The 27758-nt window shown below is 38.0% G+C and overlaps 1 protein-coding gene across 5 annotated transcripts in view; it reads right to left on the bottom strand.

Annotated features, from left to right (window-relative positions):
• Window positions 1–25112, bottom strand: part of Ppn (proteoglycan-like sulfated glycoprotein papilin) — a 557431-nt gene extending 532319 nt beyond the window's left edge. For 3 of the 5 annotated variants that reach the window (XM_081729955.1, XM_081729958.1, XM_081729956.1), the window contains exon 1: window positions 24760–25112. In XM_081729955.1, the coding sequence (XP_081586081.1) occupies window positions 24760–24815 (56 nt within the window). In that variant the 5' untranslated portion in view covers window positions 24816–25112. The remainder of the gene's footprint in view (window positions 1–24759) is intronic. The other 2 variants (XM_081729957.1, XM_081729959.1) reach the window with 2 other exon arrangements.
• Window positions 25113–27758: the final 2646 nt, after the last annotated feature.

Here is a 27758-nt window from a genome sequence, read left to right as displayed (position 1 = left end):
TCTTCCCTTTGTTTATGACGAATTAACTTCAATTCTAATGAATAGGCCAAAGGAAAATCCCTCAAAGAAAATCACGTTAAAGTGTTATAATTATTATTATTTTAAGGAAAGCTATCAAAATGGAGTAAATTCACTCCTTTTGCCACTGACTAATTTCAACCTCTAACAATGAATCTGATTCCTATATGTCAAATAAAACACACGGTATATTTCATAGAAATCTGATAACTCTTACGCTATTTAACGGTGAACTTATCTACTAACAGTTTAGGAAGGTAAATTTACTCAGTTCTTCAAGACTCGAGAAATCTTAAAATAAACACATGCGGTATTTTATATCAGAATCGAATAAGTTTTGTGAATTATTTTCTTATGTTGCGACGAGTCCATCCTATTTATCTTTTGAATTTGATCCAATTATTTTGAATATTATCGCTCCAAATAAAATACATTGAAAAGATAGGGAAAAACGTTCTGCCATCTATTAAAAACACTCATCTTAATGAATACGAAAAAGGACAATGCATACCATCTATACCCTGAGTAGGACTCGAGATATGGATCGTACAATTCCCAGCTTTTAATACCTTAGACATGTGCTTTCTAATGTACAGCCATTCTAATGTGATATACTTTTGAGAGGAAGAGAGAAGGATACTTTTTAGCTCCAGGCGTACGCATACGGGAGCTTTATAGTTTCTTTCTAGGTGTATATAGTTTGACCGAAGTTGGTGGGTTAGTAGCCCACGCTCTACAGAATAATAATAATAATCGTAGGCAGTGGCGTATTTATGGGGGGCTTCCGGGCTTAAGCCCCCCGAAATCTTACTTACTATAGTAAAGTATATGAAATATCTTGCAGAATTTTCACATATTCAGGCAAAGCCCCCTCCGAAAGTTAGCAAAGCCCCCCGAAACACAATCGTAAATACGCCACTGATCGTAGGTATTCTGCCATTATTGGCAGGTCACTTCCCGCAACTACGAAGCTTCTATACTCCACAATCTTCCGTTAACCTCTTCGTCTTCACCTACGATTTCTCTGTTTTGATATCGACCATAATTGTACGCTCCTTGGCCACCCCTCTTTCCTTCCACAATATCCTGTAGCACGTCCCTCATGGTACAGTTCCTTCTAAGCCAATGTCCCAACCACTTTCTCTTCCTCTTCTTAATATATAAAATTGTTTTTTCTCTCTCACCACTTCTAACACCTTGTCATTCGTTTTCTGCTCGAACCACTAATTCTCTCCATTCTTCTCCACACACATTTGAAAACTTCCAGTCGTTTTTCATCGTTTTTGCATAATGTCCATATTTCTGCCCCATATGGTACAATACTCCACACGAAGCATTTTATGAGTTTTTTTTTCTCGACAATTTATTCAAGATTCCACAAAATAGTATTTTCATCCTTCTAAAGGCTTCTTTCGCCATTCCTAGTTGCTATATTTGATGGCCGGATTCACCCAGGGACAAGTTCGGCGTACCTTGTATGTGGTACTTTGTTTGTACTTTCTATAGGAATTAATATAAGAGCCAACAAAAGCTGTGTTCCATGGTTTTCCATGCCGGGAGCTTCTGAGTTTGATTCCCCGAGTGTTTCCAGCTTATTATTTTAGTCATGTACAGCACACCCTACCTTACTTTGCAGTTGATTGGAGTCATTAAATATTCAGTTTAACGTCCCACGATTATGCCTCTTTTAGGCGAAGGGAGATGGGTGATCAAGCCAAGTGAATTATGATAGAATAATCAATGGAATGAGAGTGTCGGAGGAAACAGGGCTATCCCGAGAAAACCCACGGAGACGATATTGTCCACCACAAACTTATTTGGTCGAGGATTGAAACGGGGACCCCACGCAGCAGAAGTAAGCACTCTACCACTGCCCCACCTCGCTAGTTGAAGTAATTAAGAAGCACTAATGAGAATGAGAAAGCAATGAATAAGTACAGAACAAAAGAATGAGAGAGAAAGTGACAGACAAGAAATAAAGGAAAATTGATATGTTCAAAGAAACGTTGAACAAATGAATTCGCCTCAGGTCCTTCGCATCTGATATATACTTACAAAAAAATGTACATTTCTTCGAAAAGAAGTGGCTGGGTGTTTTCCTCAGAATGAAACAATGTGAAATAAATGTTTCTGTTATAATAATAGTTCTTAGTTTACAGAAATGATTACATCCAGAACATACAGAATTACATCCTATGTTATTTGGAGATGTGGACGGATATGGATCAAAGGGGACAGACTACTAAATATTTTTCAAAAGCTAACAATTTTTCTTTTGCCAGTTTTTCGTAAATGAAAAGAGATAATGAAATGTAACTTGCCTCAGTAATAGATAATATTATTCTACACCCGAAAATATGAATCGGAAGAATTTTCAGTGTTGCCATCCATAGAAATTACAGTGTGACCAGAATTTGAATTACCCAAAAATCTAGGTTATGGCAGCGACTAGAAAAATGAACTCAACGGCAATTGATGACTTATCATGCTGTCTGTGTTCCTTGTTAACTACTTTTTAAATAATATGTGTATTTATTTTGTAATAAAGAATACAAAATAAATCATTTTTATCAGTAGAGTTAAAATACAAATATTATTTAAAAATTAGTTAACAAGAAACACAGACAGCATGATAAGTCATCAATTGCCATTGAGTTCATTTTTCTATTCGCTGCCTTAACCTAGATTTTTGTTTAATTCAAATTCTGGTCACATTGTAATTTCTATGGATGGCAACGCTAAAAATTCTTCCGATTTGTATTATTGGGTGTAGAATTACATTATCTATTACTGAGTTAAGTTACACTTCATTATCTATTTTCACTTACGAAAAACTGGCAAAGGAAAAATTCTTAAGTTTTGAAAAGTATTTAGTAGTCTGACACCTTAAAGAAAATGCTATTTTTGATTTAGCCACTTTTACAAGTGGAATAAAGAGATTCAGTTTCTTCTCACGAAATTCTGAAGATTCTAAATTCGTTTATTATTGCTGCTATGGTAATCATCATTGTCATTGTTTGAAAACGAGGTGGCTCAGTGATAGAGTCCTTACATGTAGTTGTAGAGGCCGATTCGATCGAAGATCATGGAGTTTGCGGTGGACAACATTATGTCTATAGAATCTCCCATTTCTTCCCATATTGTTCCTTCACCAATTCTTTCGGAGGCACGGTGGCACAAGCGCGTCGATTTCCCTGAAACTTTGGGGGGGGGGCGTTCATAGAAAAGTACATGTAACAGTACAGATAAGAATAAAAATGCATATAAAATATATATTCATAAAAATACATGGGGGCCCACATGAGCTTTGGGGACCCCCTTGGCCCTCCAGGATCGGTGCCCTTGCGGTGACACAGTGGTATATCTAGTGCGGGGATCCCTACTTCCACCCCCTGCCAAGTAAGTTTGTGGTAGACAATATCGTGTCTGTGGGTTTTATCAGGGACTTCCATTTCCTCCCACTTTCCCACTCCACCAATTCTTTCTTCATTATTCACTTGCTTTAATCGTCGTCTTCCTTAGCCTAAAGGCCATAAACGTGGGACTTTAAATTGAAATATTTCCTCTCATTTTTAAAAAATTCTTTCATAACCTTGTGGCCCCACGTAGCGTAGTCCCTAACGCTCTCACACCTTTGGTGCGAGTGGTCCCGGGTTCGATTCCCGGTAGGGGCACTCGGTCGAAAAAAGTGTAAAAAGCTTTTTCACGCCAGCCGTCCTGAATGAGGTTTTCCTGGGTTTTTCCTTATTCGCATCAGGGAAATGCCGGGTGGAATCTAACTTATAGGTTCTAGGCTGCTTGTGAGCTACTGTACCATTTCTAAATCCTACTGTGAGCTACCAACCAAAAGAACTACCAACTTGCTTTAAAAAAGAAATCTTAGATTCAGTAGCGAAGCGTACTATGAGGCTCTGAGGCCGGGCCTACCCTGTTTTCTACCGTATATTTTCTTTATATTTGTTTCTTATAAATTAAAATTAAGACTTCATTTCGTTTTATTCGGTAAAAAAAATAGTAGGTTGGAAACATTTGGAGACCCTTTCGTCTGAGCCTCACCAGCTCACTAATAGACAGGTTTACGTGTTAAGAGTCTTCATTACGGCGAAATTAAAATACCGCTAATTTGACAGTAATTATGTGATATTTTCAAATAGATAAAAGATAATCGAAATGTGGAACAAGAGCTCGCTAGACAATAATATTTTACATGAGAAACCGTTATCACGACTCATTTATCTGCTTTCGATTTCGACCCATTTTGAAAATCGGAATTTATTTTCGCGTTTCTAAACAGCTGAAAACGGAAAGCCACTATGTGACTTGTGATAACGGTACCTCGCGCAAAATAATATTGTCTAGGGCACTCTTGTTCCATATTTCAATTATCTTTTATCTATTTGAAAATATCACATAATTACTGTAAAATTAGCGGTATTTTAATTTCGCCGGTATGAAGACTCTTAAGCTGCTCAGGAAGCGAAGCTATTATTGCTGCGGATTGCACGCATTGTTGGGAGGTGCGAAGGCTCGCCTCTGGGTGTTTAGTTTTCGTCATTGAAGACATCTTTCAATGCTAACATGTTATAAAATGATGTAGAATTATGTATTTCTATTAGTGATAACTTGTTTAATTTAGGTATATACTCTTAGGAGTTATTCAGAGTAGCTCTTATTTTCCCCTACATGAGGCCTGGTCTATAATAGGTTGTAGAATATAAGTCTGATATATTAAACATATGTATAAATTTACCAAACGCTACCGTACATTATAAAATAATGATATTTATGTGTAATTTTAGTTGAATTTTCCATTTCATAGAATCTGTGGCGTATTTACGATTTTGTTTCGGGGGTTTTGCTAACTTTATTCCTGGAAATGTGAAAATTCTGCAATATACATAAAACAATAAAAAAAAAATTGCGATCAAATTTCGGTAAGTGCTTAAGCCCGAAAACCACCCCTTAAATATACCATTCCATAGAATACAATATTAAATATTTTTTGTTGATTCAAATGAACTTCCTTCTGGGCATTAATATTTCTAGTGAAGTCATTATCACGTGATGCATTCATTAAAGGCAGTATTGTACTTACTTTAAAGTAGAAGATACAAGTAACAAACGGTTACCCAAGAAATTTGAGAGCTTAACTGTAAGAATGTACTTTGTTTTTCTCTCCCTCCATTTTCAAATATGCAGGAAATGAAAACAGCATGTGAGGAGAAAATTTCTCTCATCCCCCCTGCAAATCCCAGACAGAAGAAAATATTAACTGCATTTTAAAATATTTGTAGTGGAGCTAAATGGAAATATTCGATTAATACACATTCCGTGTTTTCCTTCGTGTAAATATTTATTGAATAATAATAATAATAATAATAATAATAATAATAATAATAATAATAATAATAATAATAATAATAATAATAATAATAATAATAATAATCGACTACTTTCCGTCTACTTTTGCTTATAAAATATTCATTCTTTCTTGTTAAATTAAAGAACAGCAAAAAAAAAAAAAAAAACTACTATGTATACATGCACATAAATTTAAACAGTGTTCGAAATACAATTAAGAAAGTTCTTTAAAATGAACAGATTTGGCAGTCTCTTTTGTTTAATTCAATAAGGAAAATAGAATTTTGACCATAATTGTAAACATTTTATGATACATTAAAAGTTATTTGTGTTATTAGTTTATCGGGTCTACCCTACTTGTGAGATTACGCTTCGCCACTGCTTACATTTGTTTATTGCCTATAAACTTACATTTCTAGTAAATATAAAATCAAACTATCTAAGTTAACAAATATCCAACATAGACGAAAAATGTAACATCATAACCCCACGCGTATACAATCAACTCTGAGATCAGGCTGGCAGTTGCGTGGGAGATACAAGCACTTGTTGTCGTCAGCGCTCCCTGTCGTTAGCGTCAGCTCAGTGCAGGAATCAAAATTAGCCAATAGGAGCGTTAACGTCCTCTACCGAAAATGTCTCCGGGAACTACTAGTAGCTCGCGATCGACGGTTTGGCGATCACTGTTTAGGAGGATCAGCCATTAACTTGACGCTCGATTATTCTTATATAATGAATATCAGTTGAAGTTGGAATTGTAAATAAGATTACGGAGTGAATTAAAAAATTATGTAGAGCCATTATGGTTGAGTACTCCTGTAGCTGATAATCATGAGGCCCTGTGTAGTTGTAAACCAGAGATTCAAATGAGAATACAGATAAGTTGTGGTGCCTGTGTAACTCATTATTATGATGAGATGTGACAGAGGAATTTTTGGTACTAACTCTGCACAATAAATGAATTGTCTGAAGAATTACTGTCTCTTAATAGAGATATCTTGATGAGTTTATTTGAAAAAAAAAATCTTTGTTTTACGTCCCACGGTTACGCAGCTAGGAAGGAGGCGGTGATGATGAGAAATGAATGAAGTGGTGGAATGAAGAAAGTAGGAGGAAACAGACCCACCCCACCCACGCACACGGTGTTTGTCCACCAGGAAACTCACTTGACGCGAGCTGGGATCGAACCAAGGACCCCATGCACCAGAGGTGAACATTCTACCCCGAAGCAGCCACTGCGGCCCCTTGAGTTTACTTGGAGTGTTTAATGATGCTAGAAATACATAGATTAATCTAGTAGAAATTGGGATAATTGAAAAGCGAAAGTAGATCTTCAGTTTTAAAACCTTCTCCTTTTTTAATAAAACAGAAATTTATTGAATTATGTTGTGTGTGAAGCCAATCCACTCTGGTTATTACTATTCACCTCCTAAAGATTCTGCAACTTCCACCTTCTTTCCCCAGAATTCATACCGAAGATTTGGCAACATCGCACTATAGGCTCATTGGTTAACGCCATCCACAGACTATAGCTCTCGATACGCCGGTTAGTGACAAGGCGACGCAGAGCGCTCACCACTTGCTCGTTTCTAGGCGGCTGTAATTCAGCCAATCGCTGACAGATGGCGTTGGAGCGGTTCAGGTCCTCAAATAGGCTGTTACGCCAAGTGGTTGGTTGGTTTAGTTAAACAAGGAGTCTTAAAGCTTGCATATTTGAAATGAACTGTTTTATATTTTGACTAAAATGTGTATATTTTTCAAACTTAGTACCCGGCTATTTGAGGCGATCGCAAAGCGTATTTATTGCTCATGCGTACTCTTGGAATACGCTGACCATGTTTTTAAATGTAGATGGCTAATTATAAACGCGAAAGCAATAAAATCGCTGAGAAAACGTCAGCTCGAGCGTATTTGGTTCGGGTCGGAACAATAGACCGCCTGCTGTTTAAAGGATTTCAAAAGGAAGGGAAAAAAAAAGGAAAGACGTGTTGCCAGGCAAAGGGATTGTAGCAAGAAACAGCTGCTTGGAAGATGGTTTGTGCAGAGTATTGGAACTATGCTATTACACACCTGGACCTGGCAAAAAGACCTGGAAACCCTGACTGGCTCACAGTTATGATTTACACATCTGGTGAAAGTAAAATTACTGAATAGCAACTTTGGCCGCGTTCGCTACAGGGGGTAACGCTTTCTCGACTAGCCTAGGACTTAGGGAGGACAATTCTCCTCCGTGAAGCCCCAAATGACCCCCTGATGCTAGGAGATCAAAGATTTATTTTCCTCAATTGCAATCTTTACCTCGTTTTATTACGAATTTTAGTTCACTTTGTTCATGTCTTAATTACTTTTAAGTTTCCATTGGATTACATTTCAGAAAATAACGAATCTAAAGAAAAATGTTATTATCAAAATTAGTATCATTACATACTCCATGCATACCAGTGGTAAGTTATTCATAGTTTGGCAATCTCTGATACCAGACAATAACTTGCGACGTCACTAGCTATTTGTCTGTCTGTGAATGAAGAGATCTGCAGCACTTGAATGACAGATGGAAAAGAATGAAAACTGGGTCACGAACAGTTTTATTTTATTTTTTTTAAGTTGGTCAGTGCCATTTCATTCAGCGAGATAGAAGCAGCTATTTATTGCCACACCTCCTGGGAGCGAGTGCATCTCTATTGCAACAAACAGACACTTCTGTTTCTAAGCAATTATCAGACGAATGTGAATAGTTTATGCGTACATTGCATATATTATATGCATATCTTCAATATCATATGCAGAGAACTTGTTTAATGAGTTTGTCTTTAAAACTTGGGCTTAGAAATGAGAGAATGGTGAAATTTAGTATACGCTAGTTCATTATAGAATATTTACAGGTGTAATTTAGAAATGAAATAATGGTGAAATCTGGTATACAGTAGTTCAATTTAGAAATTTTACAGGTTCTACTTTAAAAAAAAAAAACTACACTTCTATAGTCCGCGCCAGCCGAATTGGCAGATGGCGTCAACCAATGAGTCTGCAGCGCGATGTTGCCAAACCTCCGGTGTGAATCCTGGGGAAAGAAATCTTTAAGTAACGAAGATGAAGGCGGAAGTTGCAGAATCTTTAGGAGGTGAATAGTAATAACCAGAGTGGATTGGCTTCACACACAACATAATTCAATAAATTTATGTATTTTTTTTAAAAGTTAAAACTAAACATATACTTTTGCTTTTCAATTATCCCAAATTCTACTAGATTATTCTCTATATTTCTAACACCATTAAACACTCCAACTAAAACTCATATCAAGACATCTCAATTAAAAGACAATAATTTCTCAAACGTTTCATTTATTATGCATGCTTAGTGACCAAATTCCTCTATTATTTCTCATCATAATAATCAGTCACATAGGCACCATAACTTCTCTGTATTCTCATTTGAATCCCTAGTTTACAGCCACTCAGAGTCTCACGATTCCACAGCCACAGGGGTACTCAACCAGAATGCTTCTATATAAACTTTTAAGTCACCGTTTAATATTCTTATTTACACTTCTGACTTCAACTACGAGTATCGAGTTAATAATTAGTCCTCCTAAATCATGGTCTAGTATCAATTCCAAACAACTCCTGGCCGAGACCATTAATAACTATGGTACCACATCTCAAGATTTTGTTTCTGTGGCTATGAACTTTCGAATTCCTTAAGCCATGCTTTTACTTATTAAGGAGGAGGTTAATAGAGTCAGTGGATACTAAAAGCTCACTATATGGCAATATTAAGTAAAGGTACTTCCTCAACATTGGGTCGGATGGGGAAGAGAAAATATCATAGCATAATGAAAATGAAATGAAATAAAATATTAAGTTTTACGTCCCACGTTTATTCTGGACTCAGCGACATCTTTTATTTTGTAAACGTCAACTTTTACAGGTCAATTGAACATCGTCAATCCTGCATAATACAAACATATAGCTTATCTTTTCTGTGATTTTTACACCTTTGTACTCTGACAAATCTTGTAGTTATCTTTCAGTGCAATGTTTGATACACACACAGACGCAAGCAACAAGCGAGAAAGAAAATTATATTACGTGAAAAGTCAGTGAGAGAGGAGAGAATCATATTTTTTAGAATTAATTACATTAGTAGTGTCATGAATGCTCCTCATGTGTATGACGAGATTTCGTATCTTGGTCACTTCGGGTCATGAGTCTGCTCAGTTCACTTCAGGTAGTGGTCGTGGGTCTATCCAGGTTTTAGGCCTATTCAGGTCAGATTGGATCATGAGTCTAAATCACCGGCTGACTGTGGTGAGTCATGAGTCTGACTGCCTTTGGGTCTTCCAGGTGACGGATCATGAAATAATTAAAATAAGCACAGCACCTCAATCTCAAACTCACGCCAAACACGTTCAAAAAGCCAAACGTAGCAACGATAATCAGCATTGTTGCCAACTACTTTTTTTAAATGAAAATATCCAAGTAACAATTTAAAGGTCGCTAAATTTCTGAATTAGCATTCTATTATCGATATTTTTTACGGCCTCCCAAGGGCTCGGCCCCCGATATCTGTCGGGGTTGTGCCCTCATTATGGACAAACCTGCCAGCTAGGAATATTCTCGAATAGCATCAGTGGTAGAAAGGGGTGTTAAACTATAAATAGTTTTATGTTCACACCACCCATAGACCTGACTCAACTGGGGAACAGTACTTTTGTCAGACAAAAATAGCAGAATAAAATGAAATGAAATGTGGACATGGGCGGCTCTCGAGGGAACTCACATATGTAAAATTAAATTTTGTCGGTACAAGTGAAGGGAAGAAACATTTATGCAGCTTTAGAGAATGTAACTTCTTTTTGCTTTAGTTTATAGTGATCATCACAGGTGACAGGTGAGCTTCTTCCTGGGTGAGCGGTTAGCGTACACGGCTTTGGCGTGGGAGACCTGGGTTCGATTCCCAGCGGAAGCGCATGCGGTTCGGATTCCACGTTAATCAGTAGATCCACGTCTCATATAGTCTCGCTATTGAACAGGATGTTAAACTCAAAATCAACTCAACTCGTTATTGGTAGGTCACTTGCTGGAACTGAGAAGCTTCCATGCTGCACGGTCTTCCGCTAACCTCTTCGTTTTCACGTATGATCTTTCTGTTTTGATAACATCCATTAATTGTAGTCTCTTTCGCCCCTCCCTCTCTTTCCTATCCTCTAGGACGTCCACCATGATACAGTTCCTTCTTATTCGTTAGCCAACGTCCCAACCGGTTTCTATTCCTCTTCTTAATCGTATCTAAAATTGTTCTTTTCTCCCCAAATATTTCTAACACCCCCTCATTCGTTTCCCGCTTGACCCAACTAATTCTCTCCATTCTTCTCCACACCCACATTTCGAATGCTTCCAGTCGTTTTTGATAATTTTTGCCGTATTTCTGACTCATAGAGAACAATACTCCATACGAAGCACTTTATGAGTCTTTTTCTCAACTCTTTATTCAAGGTTTCACAAAACAGACTTTTCTTCCTCCTAAAGGCTTCTTCCGATATTCTTATCCTTGCCTTTATTTCACACTTCATAACACCACTAATAATACTACCCAGATATCGAAAATTAGTCACGTGATCTATTTTCTTCCCTCCTACTTTTATATTTGACACCTTGGCATTTATATTTTACATGGATTTTGTCTTTCTAGTTTATAGTGACAATATTTAATTTGTTACCGATGCAACTACCCTCAAGATCCGCCACTGGTGGTAGTACTTTTATAACGATGCACTTCAGTTTTGTTAACTTTTAAAGTAAGTTTACAAGAGCTAGTGCAGTACATTGTTAACTTTTAAAGTAAGTTTGCGAGCGCTAGTATGCTACTTTGAATAGTACAGCTCCGTTATTAATGCTTCTGTCTGGAGACGCGTCTCAACTGTTTTAACCAAACGAAAGTGAAGCTAACAAGGATACATAGATTGCGTTCGCACTCGCTTGTAAATGAAAGAGAAGCCGGTTGATCGTGAATGCAAGAGCAGTGACATAACTGTCCCAGATTTCTTTCAAGTTCATTCACTGATCCATACACACACAGACACACAACAGTCCAGCGAGCCTGTTGCTTCCTAGTCCACAAACAGTCTCTTCGAACCGTGGCGGGATTCTTGCAAAATGAGACGCTTGGGAACTTGGCACAAAATTGTTCGCATTTCTCTTCTCTCGCGCAATCCAACGCTACATGAGAAATAAATCTTCTCCGAACGAATAACGACTGCACTTGATACAAGGTTCTCTTAGCAACAAACAACACACGATCAACACACAAGCACCACAAGTTCTCAAAGGAAAGAAACAACCGCGGAGGGATCTCAAATATGAGTTGTATGGTTTGCTAATTCCTCGTTAGTGAAGCTTCAGAGTGGAAAGCCAAACCGACCCAGACAGCATGTTTGCTTGCCGCAAGCTTGCCTATCGCTTTTATTTGATTTTATTTCGCTTTGGCTTATACACAAAAGCTTATTTCTGCTTAGCGCAAGCCGTAGTGCGGGCAACCCACGCTTCGCTTGCGAGACGCTTTTCTTTACATTGAAGTAAAAAGCCAGCGCGCGTTCGATTTTCAGTTGTTCTCAAAATCCACGTGACGCTGACCTCCTTACTTTCGGCGATAAGGTAGTGTTCGCGTTGTTAGTGTCTTGTTAGCATTCAGCTTGAATAAAGGACAAACTTAATTATTTTTTTAATTGTTCCGTCTAGTACTCTAGTACTCTAGTCCCACGTATCTATAATATCGCTCTTTATTTCCTCATATTTCGGTAACTATGAGGCATAACGAATTGTAGTATTTATGTATAAAGCATAAATGTGAACATAGATGGCAGCAGATTTGAGCCTACTTATTTCGCGAAAGAATACAGAACTGTTGCATATATTTTAATATAAACTTCAAGTTTAACTTAAAGTTTACTATAAACTTTATCTGAACGCTGTGTTTAAAGTATAAACATTTTTCTGCGTTTTTACATAAAAAGGTAAAGTTTCAAGTACTCGCGGCTAATATAACAACATGTTAGATATTTGCAGGAAGCAACGGCGAGTTGCGTATCACAACTAAACCGTAACAATTATGCTTATTTTGATGTTTTGCAGAAGCGGATGGAAGACTTGGGTGTTTTCATGGTTGTGCATGTGCTTCAATAATTGGGGAGGTGAGGGGACAAAATATTGTAGCATAGATTTAATCAGACGGTTAAATTATACTGATTTCATACTGTTTTATGTAAATTCGCTTAGTGCAAGATTCCATATAACTTCTTTGGCGTGTTTCGCTTACAATAAGCTTAATAAAGCTTGCCATTGATGAGAATACGCTTATACTTGGCTTGCGTTTGAGATAATTTGACTTGTGTTTAACTTGTGAAGACAAGCTTGCCCCAAGCCTTGCCCAGATGTAACTAACTAGCTTGCCACAAGCTTAAAGCAAGCTAATTGGCTTGCATAGTATAGCTTGCGGCAAGCTAATTTACCTTGCAACAGCAAGTTTATGGCAACTTGCAGAAAGTTTAAATTGCTGTCTGGGGACTGTTTCCTGAATTCGAAAATCCTGGATTCAATTCTCAATAAGTATATAATGATTGGGTTTAAAAAAAACACATGGTTCATCGCCATCGAAACATAATCCAGTCAATATAGTTGTAATACACCTCCTGATGATATTGCCTTCCCTTATTCTTGGCCTACCCGATGATCTTTTGTTTTAAACGTTATACTCCGGAGCTTACAGATTTGGTGCATAACCAGGGGGTAAAAGTGAGGGGGAACGTGGGGGAACGCCGTTATCCCACTTCCAAAAAATATCTATGGCGCCCCCCACCTTCCTAAAAAATTACAATGTGCAAAGACAGGGCACGGGGGACAGCGTGACGTCATGCGTTCCCCTACCTTTTCATCTCCACTTTTACGTTCTTATCCATATTATGGGGAACATTGTGGCTCAGTGGTAGAGCTCTCACCTCTGGTGCAAGGGGTCCGTGGTTCGATCTCCGCTCAAGTAAGTGTGTGGTGAACAACATTGTGTGTGTGAGTTTTCTCGGGGTACTCCCATTTCGGAAACAGCAGGCGGTTTATTGTTCTGAAACGCACCAAATACGTTCGAGCCTACGTATTCTACGCCTTTTTTATTGCTTTCGCGTGTGCAGTACATTGCGATTGGCAATCCACATTTAAATACATAGTCAGCGTATTCCAAGCGCACGCATGAGCTATAAAACGCGTTGAAAACGCATTGAGAAGCCGTGCACTTAAAGTTCAACGTTCCTTTCCAGGGAAGAGGTTATACAAGCAGTGGATTTAGAACATAACATGAGTTCCGAACCATATGAGCTCCCACCGGGAATCGAACCCTAGTGTCCCTTATCGAAGGTTGCGCATCCTAACCATGTAGCCACGAGGTACCTTTGAATCAAGGAATCAGAACTCTTAAAATATCTGGTCAAACATTTCGATCAAACCCTGATAATAAAAAAAGACATTTTAAGTCCATTGTTACTTGATACAACCCGCTGGTGTAGGACTATTCAACACCAAGCGTTACCTTACATGGAGGGCCTATGGTCATTAAATAAACCCCGTGAAACTCTTGAGGGGTACACGAGCGTACGATAAAGAAGGAGAAGGTATTTTTTTCTTTCTTTCTTTCACGGACCAAGATGTAAATTAGTCGTTTGACTTGAAAGTGCTTGCAGCAGAAAAGAGGGCGGAAAGGTCCCATTTCGTGGGTGTTCCATTTCGAGTCGCTAAAGGCACAAGATTTGTTAGAAGCAGGGGGTTTATTCGTAGATATGTTACTTCAACAACAATTCTCAACATCCTATTTCTTCCTACGATAGCTAAAAGCATTTTTTTAAGCATCTTAAAAGACAACATTAATATCTCTCTCTTACTTTATCACGTATTTCATTTATAGAGTTGTTAGATCTCGTGATATTGTCAATTAAGTGAGTCTATTAATAAGGTCTCAGTTAATCAACTATCGTCTCCTAATACGATAACATCACTTTTCTCTTCAAAAACACAATAATATAATTATCTTGGATTTCGATTTGATTTAGTTTTACGTCCAACGCTCATGCCTGCTAGGCTAAAGGAGACATGGACCTACAGATTATAGTGGAATTCGAAATACTTTGGTCGTTCAACTGTACCCAAAACCGGGAATCGAACCTAGAACCACTCGAATCGAAATCAAGCATGCTAGACACTTTTTGACTCAATAACTTTGTCTTACTACTTATTACTAAGTTTTACCTTGTTTTACTTGCTTTACTCGTTTTTTCTATTAATCTACAACGACAAGGAACACAAACACAGAAACATCGAAGACAGTTAAAATCACAAAGGCTCTTCCACCGGGAATCAAACCCGAGACCCCGAACACCACAGGCGCACGTGCTAGCCACTAGAGACCAATAGGGACGGCATCCACTAGACCAAGCGAGGGTTCTATAATTCTCTTGGACTTTCAAGATGCCCATTAACACTATATTTCCAACTTCTTTGCATTTATTAGTTATTATAACTTTCAAAGCAAACAAAATGAACCATGGAGGGCGCGGTGGCTCAGTGGTAGAGCGTTCCGTTCCGGTGCTTGGGGTCCCTGGTTCGATCTCAGCTTGCGCCGTGTGGGCTTTGTGGTGGATAAACACCATCCTCGTGGGGTTTCTCGGGGTTCTCCCGTTTCCTCCCACTTTCTTCATTCCATCATTTCATTCATTACTCATCATCACCGTCTCCTTAAGCCTAACCGGCATAACTGTGGGACGTAAAACTAAAGATTTCATTTCATTTTCAAAATGAACCATGCGTGTTTTTGATGTCTCCAACATTTTATTACCTTTCACACTTTGTAATTGGGAGACCCCGGCCGAATCTTACAGGTGGCAAATCAGACTTTATTTTTTATAGACCTTCTGGTGAATATATAGACATTTAATCCATTTCCTTCTATAAATTAGTCTTATCTCCTATCCTTGATGTTTTCCATCTAACATATCATTTACAGTGGTATTACTTGTGCGGAAATTTGAGAGTTAATAATTATAAAAGAGAAACGCGGAACTATCAGTACTCACTAGTATAACTAAAAAGTCACAAGAAGTTTAGCTCACTAGTTTTTAATTACGAATCAAAGACGTTTCTCTTACAAAAAATTATATATATATCAGTACTAAAAGCTTAGAATAACTCTATTTATTATTATTATTATTATTATTATTATTATTATTATTATTATTATTATTATTATTATTATTATTATTATTATTATTATTTTATTAACTAAATTATGAATAGCAAAGAATTTATATGTACTAAAGTGTTTACTTTAACGTCAGATAATTATTGCCATTTAAACTAAGAGTAGAGATACTCAGGAGACGAGACGAGACAGAATTTTCCTGACAAAATTCGAGTCGAGAGACAGCTTTTCCAATAGAGAAATATACAGTTTTCGAGTTAAGACATTATTTTTACAATACATTTTCGAGACGAGACAGCCTCGAATCTTGTCTCGTGCGCATCCCTAGCTAAGGGAGTCGATGATTAATGCAAATGAATGATAATGGAAGAATTAATGGAATGAGAATGTGGAAGGAGACTGGAGTATCCCGATAAAACTCACGGAAACGATGTTGTCCATCATAAGCTTGCTTGGTCGGGAATCGAACCTCGGACCCCAAACAGCATAGGTAAGCACTCTACCCCTGAAACTTCTAAATGAAATTGAGAAAAAGGATAACACATGAATGTTGTATACACATTTAGAAAACGAGACGAGAAAGAACTATTCGCTAATTGAGACGAGACGAGACTTAAATAACAAATTTACGAGACTAGATCAGAGAATCTTATTTCTTGTCTCGTCTCATCTCGTAGCCAGCACTACTCGAAAAGAAGAGATATTATGGCCCATATTATGAGACATACAAGAACCGTACTATTAGAATGGAAGAAATGAGGAAAGGAAAAATACCCAGAGGAAGACCATGATGGAAATATAGGATCATTAGGGAAGAAGAACTATAAGGAAATGACAAGTGTGGCTCACGATAAGGAAGAATGGTAAGTTGGCGTCAAACTAATCGATAAATTGAAAATTAAAAAAATGAAATGAAATTTTTGAGTTTTACGTCCCACGGTTATGCCGGCTAGGCTAAAGAAGACGGTGATGATGAGCAATGAATGAAATGATGGAATGAAGAAAGTGGGAAGAAACGGGAGAACCCCGAGAAAACAAACATACACGATGTTTGTCCACCACTTTCCCTCAAGAAGTAACAGAAGAAGACGCTAAATGGCTTATTCCTAATATTACCACGTTGTTTATTGCAATTTAGGTATTCCTTTGGTGCGAGCGATCAAGGGTTCAATTCCCAGTCGAAAAAATGTAAAAGCTTTTTAAGGCTAGCCATTCTGTGTGAGGTTCTCCTCATTCACACTAGGTAAATGCCGGGATGGTACCTGACATATAGGTTCCAGGAAGGTTCCTTCCCTCCTCAATCCTTTCTCTCTTTCCTTTCCACGGATAATGTGATCGCCAAAGGACGTCATCTCTCATACGTCACAAGCTAACATGGGCATAGATTCCGAAAGCCCAGAACTCTTAATACCTAATCCAAATCCTAAAATTGAGATATTAAGGTTAGTTTAAAGGGACAAGCTTTGCTGATAGATGTCACTACAGTCTTCGTATCTCTCTCATGTATTTTTTTTTTTCTTACCTTTCACAAAAATTCGCCATTTCTCTTACAAATTTCAACCTAGAGATTTCAAATATTTCGAGAAGAAACTTCATAACCCATCGAAGACAACAATCCGTGCCGATTTTTATTTAGAATTTTCTTCATTGTTGAAATGGCTTGTTTGTTGAAAGGGAAAAAAAGAAATGAAATCTTTGAGTTTTACGTCCCACGCTTATGCCAGTTAGGCTAAAGGAGACGGAGATGATGAGTAATAAATGAAATGGTGGAATGAAGAAAGTGGGAGGAAACGGGAGAACCCTGAGAAAACCCACGCACACAGTGTTTGTTCACCACAAAGTTCACTTGGCGGGGGCTGGGATCGAACCCGGGACCCCAAGCACCAGAGGTGAACGCTCTACCACTGAGTTTGTTGAAAGGGATATCCAAACCTTTAACAATATAACTCTTTCAACAATGTAGAAAATTCAAAATAAGAAATCGGCACGGAATGTTGCCTTCGATATATTAAGAAGTTCCTTCTCCAAAAATTTGAAGTCTCTAGGTTGAAATTTGTAAGAGAAATTGTGAATTTTCATGAAAGGTAAGAAACACATGATATATATACGAAGACTGTAGTGACATCTATTGGCAAAACTTGTCCCTTTACACCAACCTTAAAAAAAAAGAAGAAGTTGTGAGGCAACGACCGTTCTTATCCTCACAATACAACAATCCAATGCCAAAAGTAATGATTCCTTACAAATTAACGGAATAATTCCGTACATGGGCGCTACACTGTAAACGGAAAATGTCTTCAATGAATTGAACAGAGGAAATACCATTGAATAAGTGAAGCTGTGGGCGAGAGCATTAAAAACGACTTCTTAAGTTGCATCTTTTCTCCTACGCAAGTAATTCGGCAGACGGGTCGAGTGGGCCTACGCAGCTTTTCGGGAGCCTAAACTGTGTCCTCGAGCGTTGTTGGTCCATTAAAACGAAATGCGTCAAGAACGGAGCTATTAGGTTAGAAACCGGAACAGTAAAAAGCTACCTAGATAGCTTCTACTATAAACACTACACAAATAGCTTCACTGAAAAGTTACAGCACCAATTAATGTTATACAAAACTATTTATGTCTATGTTTGGACTTTTGTACATGTTATCACAAGTCACCTAGTGGCTTTCCGTTTTCAGCCGTTTAGAAACGCGAAAATAAATGCCAGTTTTCAAAATGGCTGGAAATCGAAAGCAGATAAGTGAATCGTAATAACGGTATCTCATGTAAAATGATATTGTCTAGGGCGTTGTTGTTCCACATTTCGATTATCTTTTATCTATTTGAAGATGCTACATAATTACTGTAAAATTAGCGGTATTTTAATTTCGCCGGGAGGCGGCCTCTTAAGGCTCGCAGCCAACTACAATCTTTAGGAGGACGTCATAATGTTTAGGGAAGCTAAAGATCTCATTTGAATTACTATTCCCAAGGTAAAATATACACGAATACGTATAATTTAGTCGGTTGTTATCACCTTCCTACTGTGGGGCACGGTGGCTCACTGGTAGAGCGCTTATCTGTGATTCGTGTGGTCTCTGGTTCGATTCCACAACATCATGTAAGTGGATTTTCTCGCGGTTCTCCCATTTCTTCCCATTTTCTCATTTCGCCAATTCTTTCATCACTACTCACCTGCTTTTTAATAATCCGTTTCCCTTACCTTACAGGAATAATTATGGGACGTTAAACAGAGAGATTTCAAAGACCATCTTCCTAGCAAACTGCAGCCGTCACTAAAATCAAATTTGTTGTTGTTGTTGTTGTTGTTGTCGTGTTTGAAAGAACTTAACTACTTTTATATCAGAAATGAAAATAAAATAAGATCTTTAAGTTTCACGTCCCACGATTATGTCGACTAGGCTAGAGTAGACGGTGCTGATGAGAAATGAATGCAATGGTGGAATGAAAAAGTGGGAGGAAACGGAAAATGAAATGAAACGAAATCTTTAAGTTTCACGTCCCACGATTATGTCAGTTAGGCTAAAGGAGACGGTGATGATGAGAAATGAATGAAATGGTGGAATGAAGAAAGTAGGAGGAAATGGGAGAACCCCGAGAAAACCCACAAGCACGGTGTTTGTCCACAAAGTCCACACGGCGTGAGCTGGGATCGAACCAGGGACTCCAAGCACCGGCGATCAATTCTCTATGGGAGGAAACGGGAGAACTCCGAAGAAACCCACGAACCTGGTGTTTGTCCACCACAAAGTTCACTTTGCACGAGCTGGGATCGAACCAAGAACCCCATGCATCAGAGGTGAAAGCTTTACCACTGAGCTACCGGCCGCGACCCTCTACTTTTATATCAGATAGAAAATGCTGAGCCTACCGTAGTGATCGATTAAAAAAATTACAAAAATTTAAGAATGATGCAAACAAATGGACCAAAAGATTGTGACTTTGGCCAATTATTAGATTTTGGATCAGAGGCCACAAAATTATTGAACGGCCCTAAATCGAACTTTCTTATTTTCTATGGAACAAGTACATCTGTTATATCTCACAAATGTTAAATTAACAATTGACAATTATGTCTCACGGAATTGGCTTTGAAGTTAACGTGGAAGTGTAGTAGCTTACTGGTAATTTTACTAGTCCCTGATTCGATAACAAGGTATGTCAGTGTTAAGTACAGGGATTCCCCTATTTTCTCTAGCATTCTTATTCCACCAATTCTTTCACTATCATTCTTTTTCACTAACCATCTGTCTCTTTTAGCATGAAATGAAATGAAATCTTTAAGTTTTACATCCCACCGTTATGCCGGCTAGGCTCAAGGAGATGGTAATGATAAGAAATGAATGAAATGGTGGAATGAAGAAAGTGGAAGAAAACGGGATAACTCTGAGAAAACCCACGCATATGGCGTTTGTCCGCCACAAAGCTCGCTTAGAGCGAGCTAGGATCGAACCAAGGACCCCATGCACTAGAGGTGAACGCTCTACCACTGATTCATCGCAGCACCCCGTCTCCTTTAACCTACAACCTAAAACAATGAGACGTTAAATCAGTTTTATCATATTCTTACAAATATAGCATAAATAAAATAAATAATGCTGAAATGCTTGCCTGCATGAAAATGACGCCGTAAGAAACCGACCATATAGCGTTTCTCCAGAACTAATGTTTGGGTACAAAGTCGTGAATCTTCACTAAGAACGCGAACTTGAATTACTATATCACCATCAAAATTATTTAAAATGAAAGGACAAAAACAATTATCTAATATAATACTAAAACTAGACACGTCATAATGTTTTCTAATATCAATACATTTTATTGGGCCAGGTTCGATCCCGATGGGAGTACTCAGTATCGGGTAGAAGCCAGAACAGGAGAGCAGACTTCGTTTAAACAGTAGGTTATGGTCTCATATAGCCTCAGTACTGACTTCAATCACTCAATTTTATTGGTCATGAATTATAGTCAGTTATTTAAAACGACTTATACACTCTTCATCTCAAATGTTCTGTTTTTCTTCTTTTTTGTCTATGGAATAAAATAATCGGGTTTCATTCCCAGCAATGCTGTGTAGGTTAAAGATGACGGTAATGATGAGAAATGAATGAAATTGTGTAATGAAGTAAGTGGGAGAAAACGGGAGAACCTCGAAAAAACTCACACACACGGTGTTTGTCCACCACAAACATGTGATTCGGACAGGATGCTAAAATGTCGAACCATGTTTTAGATGCTACAACTGAACAATAAAAAAAAAATAATAATTTGCCACAGTCCAAAAACTAAAGGAATATGGCTGATGCAATATTCAGGTATGGTGTATCATAATACATTTTTTTTCTAATTTCCACACAATAGTTCGTCCAGTTTATAATTAGCCCTCCCCGCTGGCCTACTGATTAGCGCGCGCATCTTAGGTGCACGGAATCCTGGGATCGATTCCCGATACGAAGCATATTGAATGCTTTACAGTTGTTCGGTTTCCATATTAAGCTACAGATCTAATGTTTCATATAACATTGTGGCTGATAAGAGGCACTAACTTCACGAAACAAACAAATTCAATTTAAAATTCAGATATAAATGTATCACTTGATTGTAGGTACACAAATAAAACAATGAAATGAAATGAATTCTTTGAGTTTTACGTCCCATGGTTATGCCGACTAAGCCAAGGGGGACAGTGATAATGAGAAGAAATGAATGGAATGGTGGAATGAAGAAATTGGAAGAAAACCCGAGATAATCTCGAGAAAACACACGCAAACGGTATTTGGCCACCACAAAGTTCACTTGACGCGAGCTGGGATCGAACCAGGGTCCCTAAGCACCAGAGGTGAATGGTCTACCACTGAGCCACTGCGGTCCGTACACAAATAAAGTTTTCTCACTAGACACATTCTTCAAAAACTAACAGGACGTCCGGAATGTTTAGCTTCCACAGAAACTGTACAATAAGTTTAATATTATATATAAAAAACAGATACCTAATGTTTTATTTTCTTTTTTAATGTACGTCCACGGTTTGGTTTTAGGCTAAAGAGAGAGACGATGAGAAATTATAATGAAAACACAGAAACGATTATATAATACTCATAATGGGATTCAAACCCACGATAAGTAGGCCTATGCAACTATATCATAGCCTAGGGGGCTGCGGTGGCTCAGTGGTAGAGCGCCCATCTCTGGTGCATGGGGTCCCTGATTCGATACCAGCTCGCGCGAAGCGAAGCGCTCGCACAAAAACCATACCCGTAAGTTTCCACGGGGCTCTCTCGTTTCCTCCTACTTAATTCATTCCACCATTTCATTCATTTCTCATTATAACCGTCTCTTTTAGCCTAGCCGTCATAACCGTAGGTAGTAAAACTGAAAGAATGCATTGTATCGTAATCTAAGCCAAGTATATTACCGGGAGATGCTGAATAAACTTTTATGTTGGTAATTTCGATTTAGAAAAACGTTCACCACGATCAATAGTAGTATAACAAAAAAGAATGCATGTGCCCGCACTGTGAAAATGCCCAAAGAGACCCCCACCTGCTCCCAAGTGAATGAAGACACGTAAAATTTAAGTACCAATAGAAAAAATACTTTTTAACTTTGGATGTTCCATCTAGTAAGTCGCTTCATGTTTCTGTTATACAAAATACATATTATTATTATTATTATTATTATTATTATTATTATTATTATTATTATTATTATTATTATTATTATTATTATTATTATTATTATTATTATTATTATTATTATTGTTATTCCGAGCTTGATGTTCTCATTGTTACCAAGGAAGAAAGTAAATTTTAATTTACTCTCAACCGAAAATTATTGAATGTTGTCAAATCCTTTCTGTTTATTATTCGTCTTTATACAGAGTGTTCGCGGAAAATTAAACGGATATGACTAAAAATATTAGAAGAACATTATTGAGAAAGAAGTGTAAAATAATATGAAACCTAAAAATTGGATTTTAACATTGTAACATCCTAAAGTTAATCTTCGAAACTTAAATGGTTCCCTGGGGACGCGGTGGCTCAGTGGTATAGTGTTCACCTCCGGTTGGGGTCCCTGGTTCGATCCCAGCTTGCGCCGTGTGGACTTTGTGGTGTACAAACACCGTGCTCGTGGGTTTTCTCGGGGTTCTCCAGTTTCCTCTCACTTTCTTCATTTCACTCATCTCTCATCATCACCGTCTCCTTTAGCCTAATCGGCATAATCGTGGGACGTAAAACTAAAGATTTCATTTTTTCATTTTTAAATGTTTCCCTTTTTTGGGGCGTGGGTCCCCCGCCTTGCGGGTGCCTTAGTTACTCCAATGACCACGATTGTACAGTACGATACGCCATTCAATTGCCTGATTTCGATATCACAAACTAATCTTAAAGCTGCCCCATAATGATCTACGCAGAGGTTCGTCAAGCAGGGGGACTCAAGCTTCCAAGTTATATAATTTCTGGTATTTGTCATAATATCTTTATACGGTAAGTGTTTATTTTTGTACAATTCTTGCTCAAGAAGGGATTAAAACCCAGAACCCATTGCGTACACCACTGAATCCATAAATGTAGTTGGTAATTTACTGAACTATACTGGCATATAGTCACCACTAAAAGCGCACCCCCCTCTGACAGCTGACACGTTCTTCTACACTCCAATAGCATTCCTCGCTGGTGCAGCGGCTAGCGCGTGCACCATTGGTGCCTGATTTGATTCCCGTTTGAACACGTCACGGTGCTTCGGATTTCACCCTAAACTGCAAATCCATGTCTCATATAGCCTCGGTGCTGAACGGGGACGCTATCTTCAATAAACAACAACAATACATTTCAATTGATCGATTTACCCGAAATATTTTTTTTTAAGTGTAGAGGACAGTAAAGTACTACTGGTATTGGTATGCACTGTACGATGGCATTTAGCAGTGTACTCTGATTAAATTTATTTTTGTACAAAATTACTTTCGAACTTATCTGCCAATCATAATACAGTTTTCATTGCTTTTAAGATAAAAGACCAAATTATCTTTTATTGTTATTTACAAAAAAAAATGAAATGAAATGAAATCTTTGAGTTTAACATCCCATGTTATGCCTGCTAGGCTAAGAGAAACGATGATGGAATAATTGGTGGAATGAGAAAGTGGGAGGAAACGGGATTGCCCCGAGAAACCCCACGAGCACAATATTGTCCACCACACACTTACTTGTCAGGGAATCGAACCAGGGTCCCGGTCCCCACGCACTAGAGATAAACGCTCTACCAGTGAGCCCTTATTTTTACTTAGAGTAAAACGTACTAAAACTCAGTCCACTTAATTTTTTTTTTTTTTTGTTTTTGTTTTTGTTTTCCGTCCTTGTGTAATAGCGAATTGGGTAGTATAGAGTTTGAACAAGTGGTTAGGTGCGATCCTAACCAGTATTCCGTTTTTATCTCCGAACCGTTGTCCTATAAACAGGATTTGAAGCAGTGACCACGCACATCAAAAGTTAACACGAAGTTTTGGGAGGGAGTACCGTCCACTTATTTAAAAAAAAATGCGGAAGAAACATATTTGAAGTAACCATTCTCGAACATGACTATACAACGATACTTTTATCTAAAATATATCGGAATATTTTCATTAAGTCAGCAAATTATATGATGTTCTTATTGATTTCTGTCTGGAGTCAAAAAGTTTTTTGGTTACTTCTGCAGTGACGCATTTCAACATTACAGCGCTAAAACTATCGTAATGTGATTTACAACTAATTGAAAACTACAAGAGAGTTGCTTCTTTCATATCGATAGAAGAAAAGAAAAAAAACACGTCCATACTATTCAAAGGAAAATATGATGGAGAAATTTAATTTTAAAAAAAGCATTGTCGTTGACAAAATATACACTTGTCTTCTTACGACCAAGAAACTACCCTTGTGAAAAACAAAGAATCAGTTTCTGTGTCAATAAACGAGAAGTCAAAAAAACCGCGGGAACGTAGAGATGAAGATCTGGATCGGCCGAAGAAGGGAGCACTGATCCTTGTCTAACGTAAACAAAGGAAACGATTGGAACAAGAAGCATAAATATGTGTGTGTATGTACTAAAAAAGAAAACAAAAGAAAAAGTGAAAAATAAATAAAGTTTAAAAAAATGACTTACCTCATGAGTCTCGAGACGTCGAGCCGTCCCCGGCGTTCGGTCCTTCGCGAAGCCATGCGCCGAGCGTCACAGCTACAACACAACTGAATCCCGTGCCGTCCCTCCTCGACAAACAGTCAGACGAGGAAGACTCTCTACCACACTGTAACTACCAACTGAAGCACCTTCGATGGCCCACCACCGCGCGGTCCGCCCGGTCGCAGCACGTAACAACCGTTCGTTGCTTTTGCGGTGCCGTGGATGCTATATTTTCGTCTCCACTCTCACTTAGTTCTGGGCTGCCGAAGCTCTGAAACCATTGCCGTGGACGACAACCACGAGGTCTTCTGCAGAAGAACCAACCACTCTGTCGAGGAGGAACTTTTTTTTTCTTCTTTTTAGCGGGACAGGCAAAAAGGAACCGCCGACGGAAGACCAGAAAAAACAAAAAAAAGTAAAAGAAAATCCTTGTTGCCCCCTTCCGCCCCCAAGAAGAACTCTTCAGCTCCACTTGAAGCAAACTGCTGGTACTCTCCACCGATAACTTGTTCATTCTTATTGCTTTTGTTTCTTCCCTCTTCTTCTGTAAGAATAACAAGGACAAGGTGATGAAATGATTTTTTTTTTTACTTTTTTTTTTAACTGTGATTTTTGTTGTACTTTTGTGTTTGAGAGGTTCACGAACCACAGACAATCGTGTCCATCTCTTTTGGTTTCTTGTTATCAATCAATTCAGATGCATCATTGGGGATAGGGAGGGGAAGAAGAAGAAGATTTCTTCACACGATTTTCCTTTCTTTCATCTTCTCTTCTTCTCTATTCTTCCTCCTCCATCTTTCGATGTGTTTCCGTAATTGACTAAAAACTCGTATTTCTAAAAGGAAAACTGAAGAACCCTTAATCGATATTTTTTTCAACTTAAAAAAAAAATACTCATGGTCTCTGGTTTTATCAATTGATTTTCATTTGAAGTGTTCTTAAATTCTCACTCTTTTTTTTTTTTTTCATTTAATATGGATATGTAATATGTCATTTAATTCCTCGTGTATATGTCCTGTGGATTCAAGGTGACATACATAAAATGCGTGTGTATGAAAATGGAGGAATTGGTGGAAGAAGAAATAGTAGAGTTCTTGAGAAAACACACACATACGATGTTGTTTACCACAAATGCAGGTGTCCAGTTTCGAACCAGGAATCTTGCGCGCCAGAGATAAATTTTCTATCACTGATTCGCTGCTGTCTCTTTTGTTTTTACAAATAGATCCTCATCATAGGTATTCTGCCATTATTGGCAGGTCACTTGATGCAACTGAGAAGATTCCATGCTCCAGGGTCTTCCTCCAACCTCCTTGTCTTCACGTACGATTTTTCTGTTTTGATATCGTGCATTAATTGTAGTCTCCTTCACCGCTCCTTCTTTTTCCTGCCACCATACCCTCTAGCACGTCTCCCATGATACAATTCCTTCTTAGCTAATGTTCCAAAGAGTTTCTCTTCCTCTTCTTAATAATATCTATATTTGCTCTCTTCTCCCTTACCATTTCTAACACCCTCTCATCCTTTTCAGCTCGACCAACTAATTCTCTCCTTTCTTCTTCACACCTACATTTCGAAATCTTCCACTCGTTTTTCAATAATTTTGCATAATGTTCAAGTTTCTGTATCATACAGTACAATATTCCACACGAATAATTCTTTTACTCAACCCTTTATTCAAGATAAGAAGAAAAACTTTTCTTTCTCCTAAAGACTTCTTTCGCCCTTCCTATTCTTGCTTTTATTTCACGTTCGCATTTCATATCATTACTAAAAATAGTATCCAGATATCAAAAACTAGTAGGCTGTTTTAGTTTCTCTCCTCCGATTTCTATATTTGACATCGACCGCTTTGTTAAATCACCATGACTTTTGTCTTTCTAACGTTTATTTTCGTCCCATATTCTTCACAGCCCTTCCTGAAGTTTTCTGACATCCTGTTGATTTTCTTTTCAAATTCCGCAGCAAGGCCCCATGCCATCTGCAAACCGTACACTCCTAATAATTCTACCTCCTACCGAAATTGCATCTTTATTATGTAGAGTCTTTTTTCAGTATTTATTCTAGATAGATATTAAAAACTACAAAAGACTTATAACATTGGAAATACTAAAAAATAGAAATGGGTTGGAATTTTCGGTAAGAAGCAGGTTAACTATTATAGTTAAAAATATATCATCTGCTCATTCAACTGTTGTAACCTAAGAAAAACTTGAGAGAAATCAGAGCAAGAATAGCTGGCTCTGAAAGTGAAGCAAATTATTATTTTACGCCCTTGTGCAATAACAAGGTTATGAGAAGGGAGCGGTGGCTCAGTGGTAAAGCGCTCGTCTCTGGCACGTGTGCCCCTGGTTCGATCCTGGTTGCCGCCAAGTAGATTTCGTGGTGAACAAACACCATTCTGGGAATTTTCTCGAGGTTCCCCCGTTTCCTCCCACTTTCATCATTCCTCCATCGTCTTTCTTAGCCTTGGTACATAAACGTAGAACGTTAAACTTTAAAACAAAACGAGATTATGTTATGAAATATTAGCAATTAAATGAGATCTGAACCCACTGGAGATTCGCATTCGAAGATTCCTGCTCCTAGGTAAAAAATCGAACGCGGTAAGCACCAGAGCCTATTACCTACCTAGGTCTCGAATCCAGAACCTCCTGATTAAAAAGCAAGGACATTAAATGTTAACCTATTCCAGCCTGAGGAATATTCTTAAATGATAACAATAGAATGGTGGGATGAAGAAAATGGAGAGAAACGGCAGATCCACGAGAAAACCCACGTACATGGTATTTGTTCTCCAGAAAGTTCACTGGACGTGAGCTGGGAAGAAACCAGAGATTGACGAGCGAGAAATTACCACTCTAACACTGAATGATCGCGGCCCCTGTTTATCAAATTATTACGGTATATAAATAAAAGAAATGCAATGATGATTGAAACGAAGTGCCATGTCTCGAAAATAGAATTGGAAAGGAAGAAGA

This window comes from Thermobia domestica, chromosome 11 (genome assembly GCF_964235325.1).
Source record: "Thermobia domestica chromosome 11, izTheDome1.hap1.1, whole genome shotgun sequence".
Classification (NCBI taxonomy): Eukaryota; Metazoa; Arthropoda; class Insecta; order Zygentoma; family Lepismatidae; genus Thermobia; species Thermobia domestica.
This window is presented reverse-complemented; position numbering and strand designations above follow the sequence as displayed.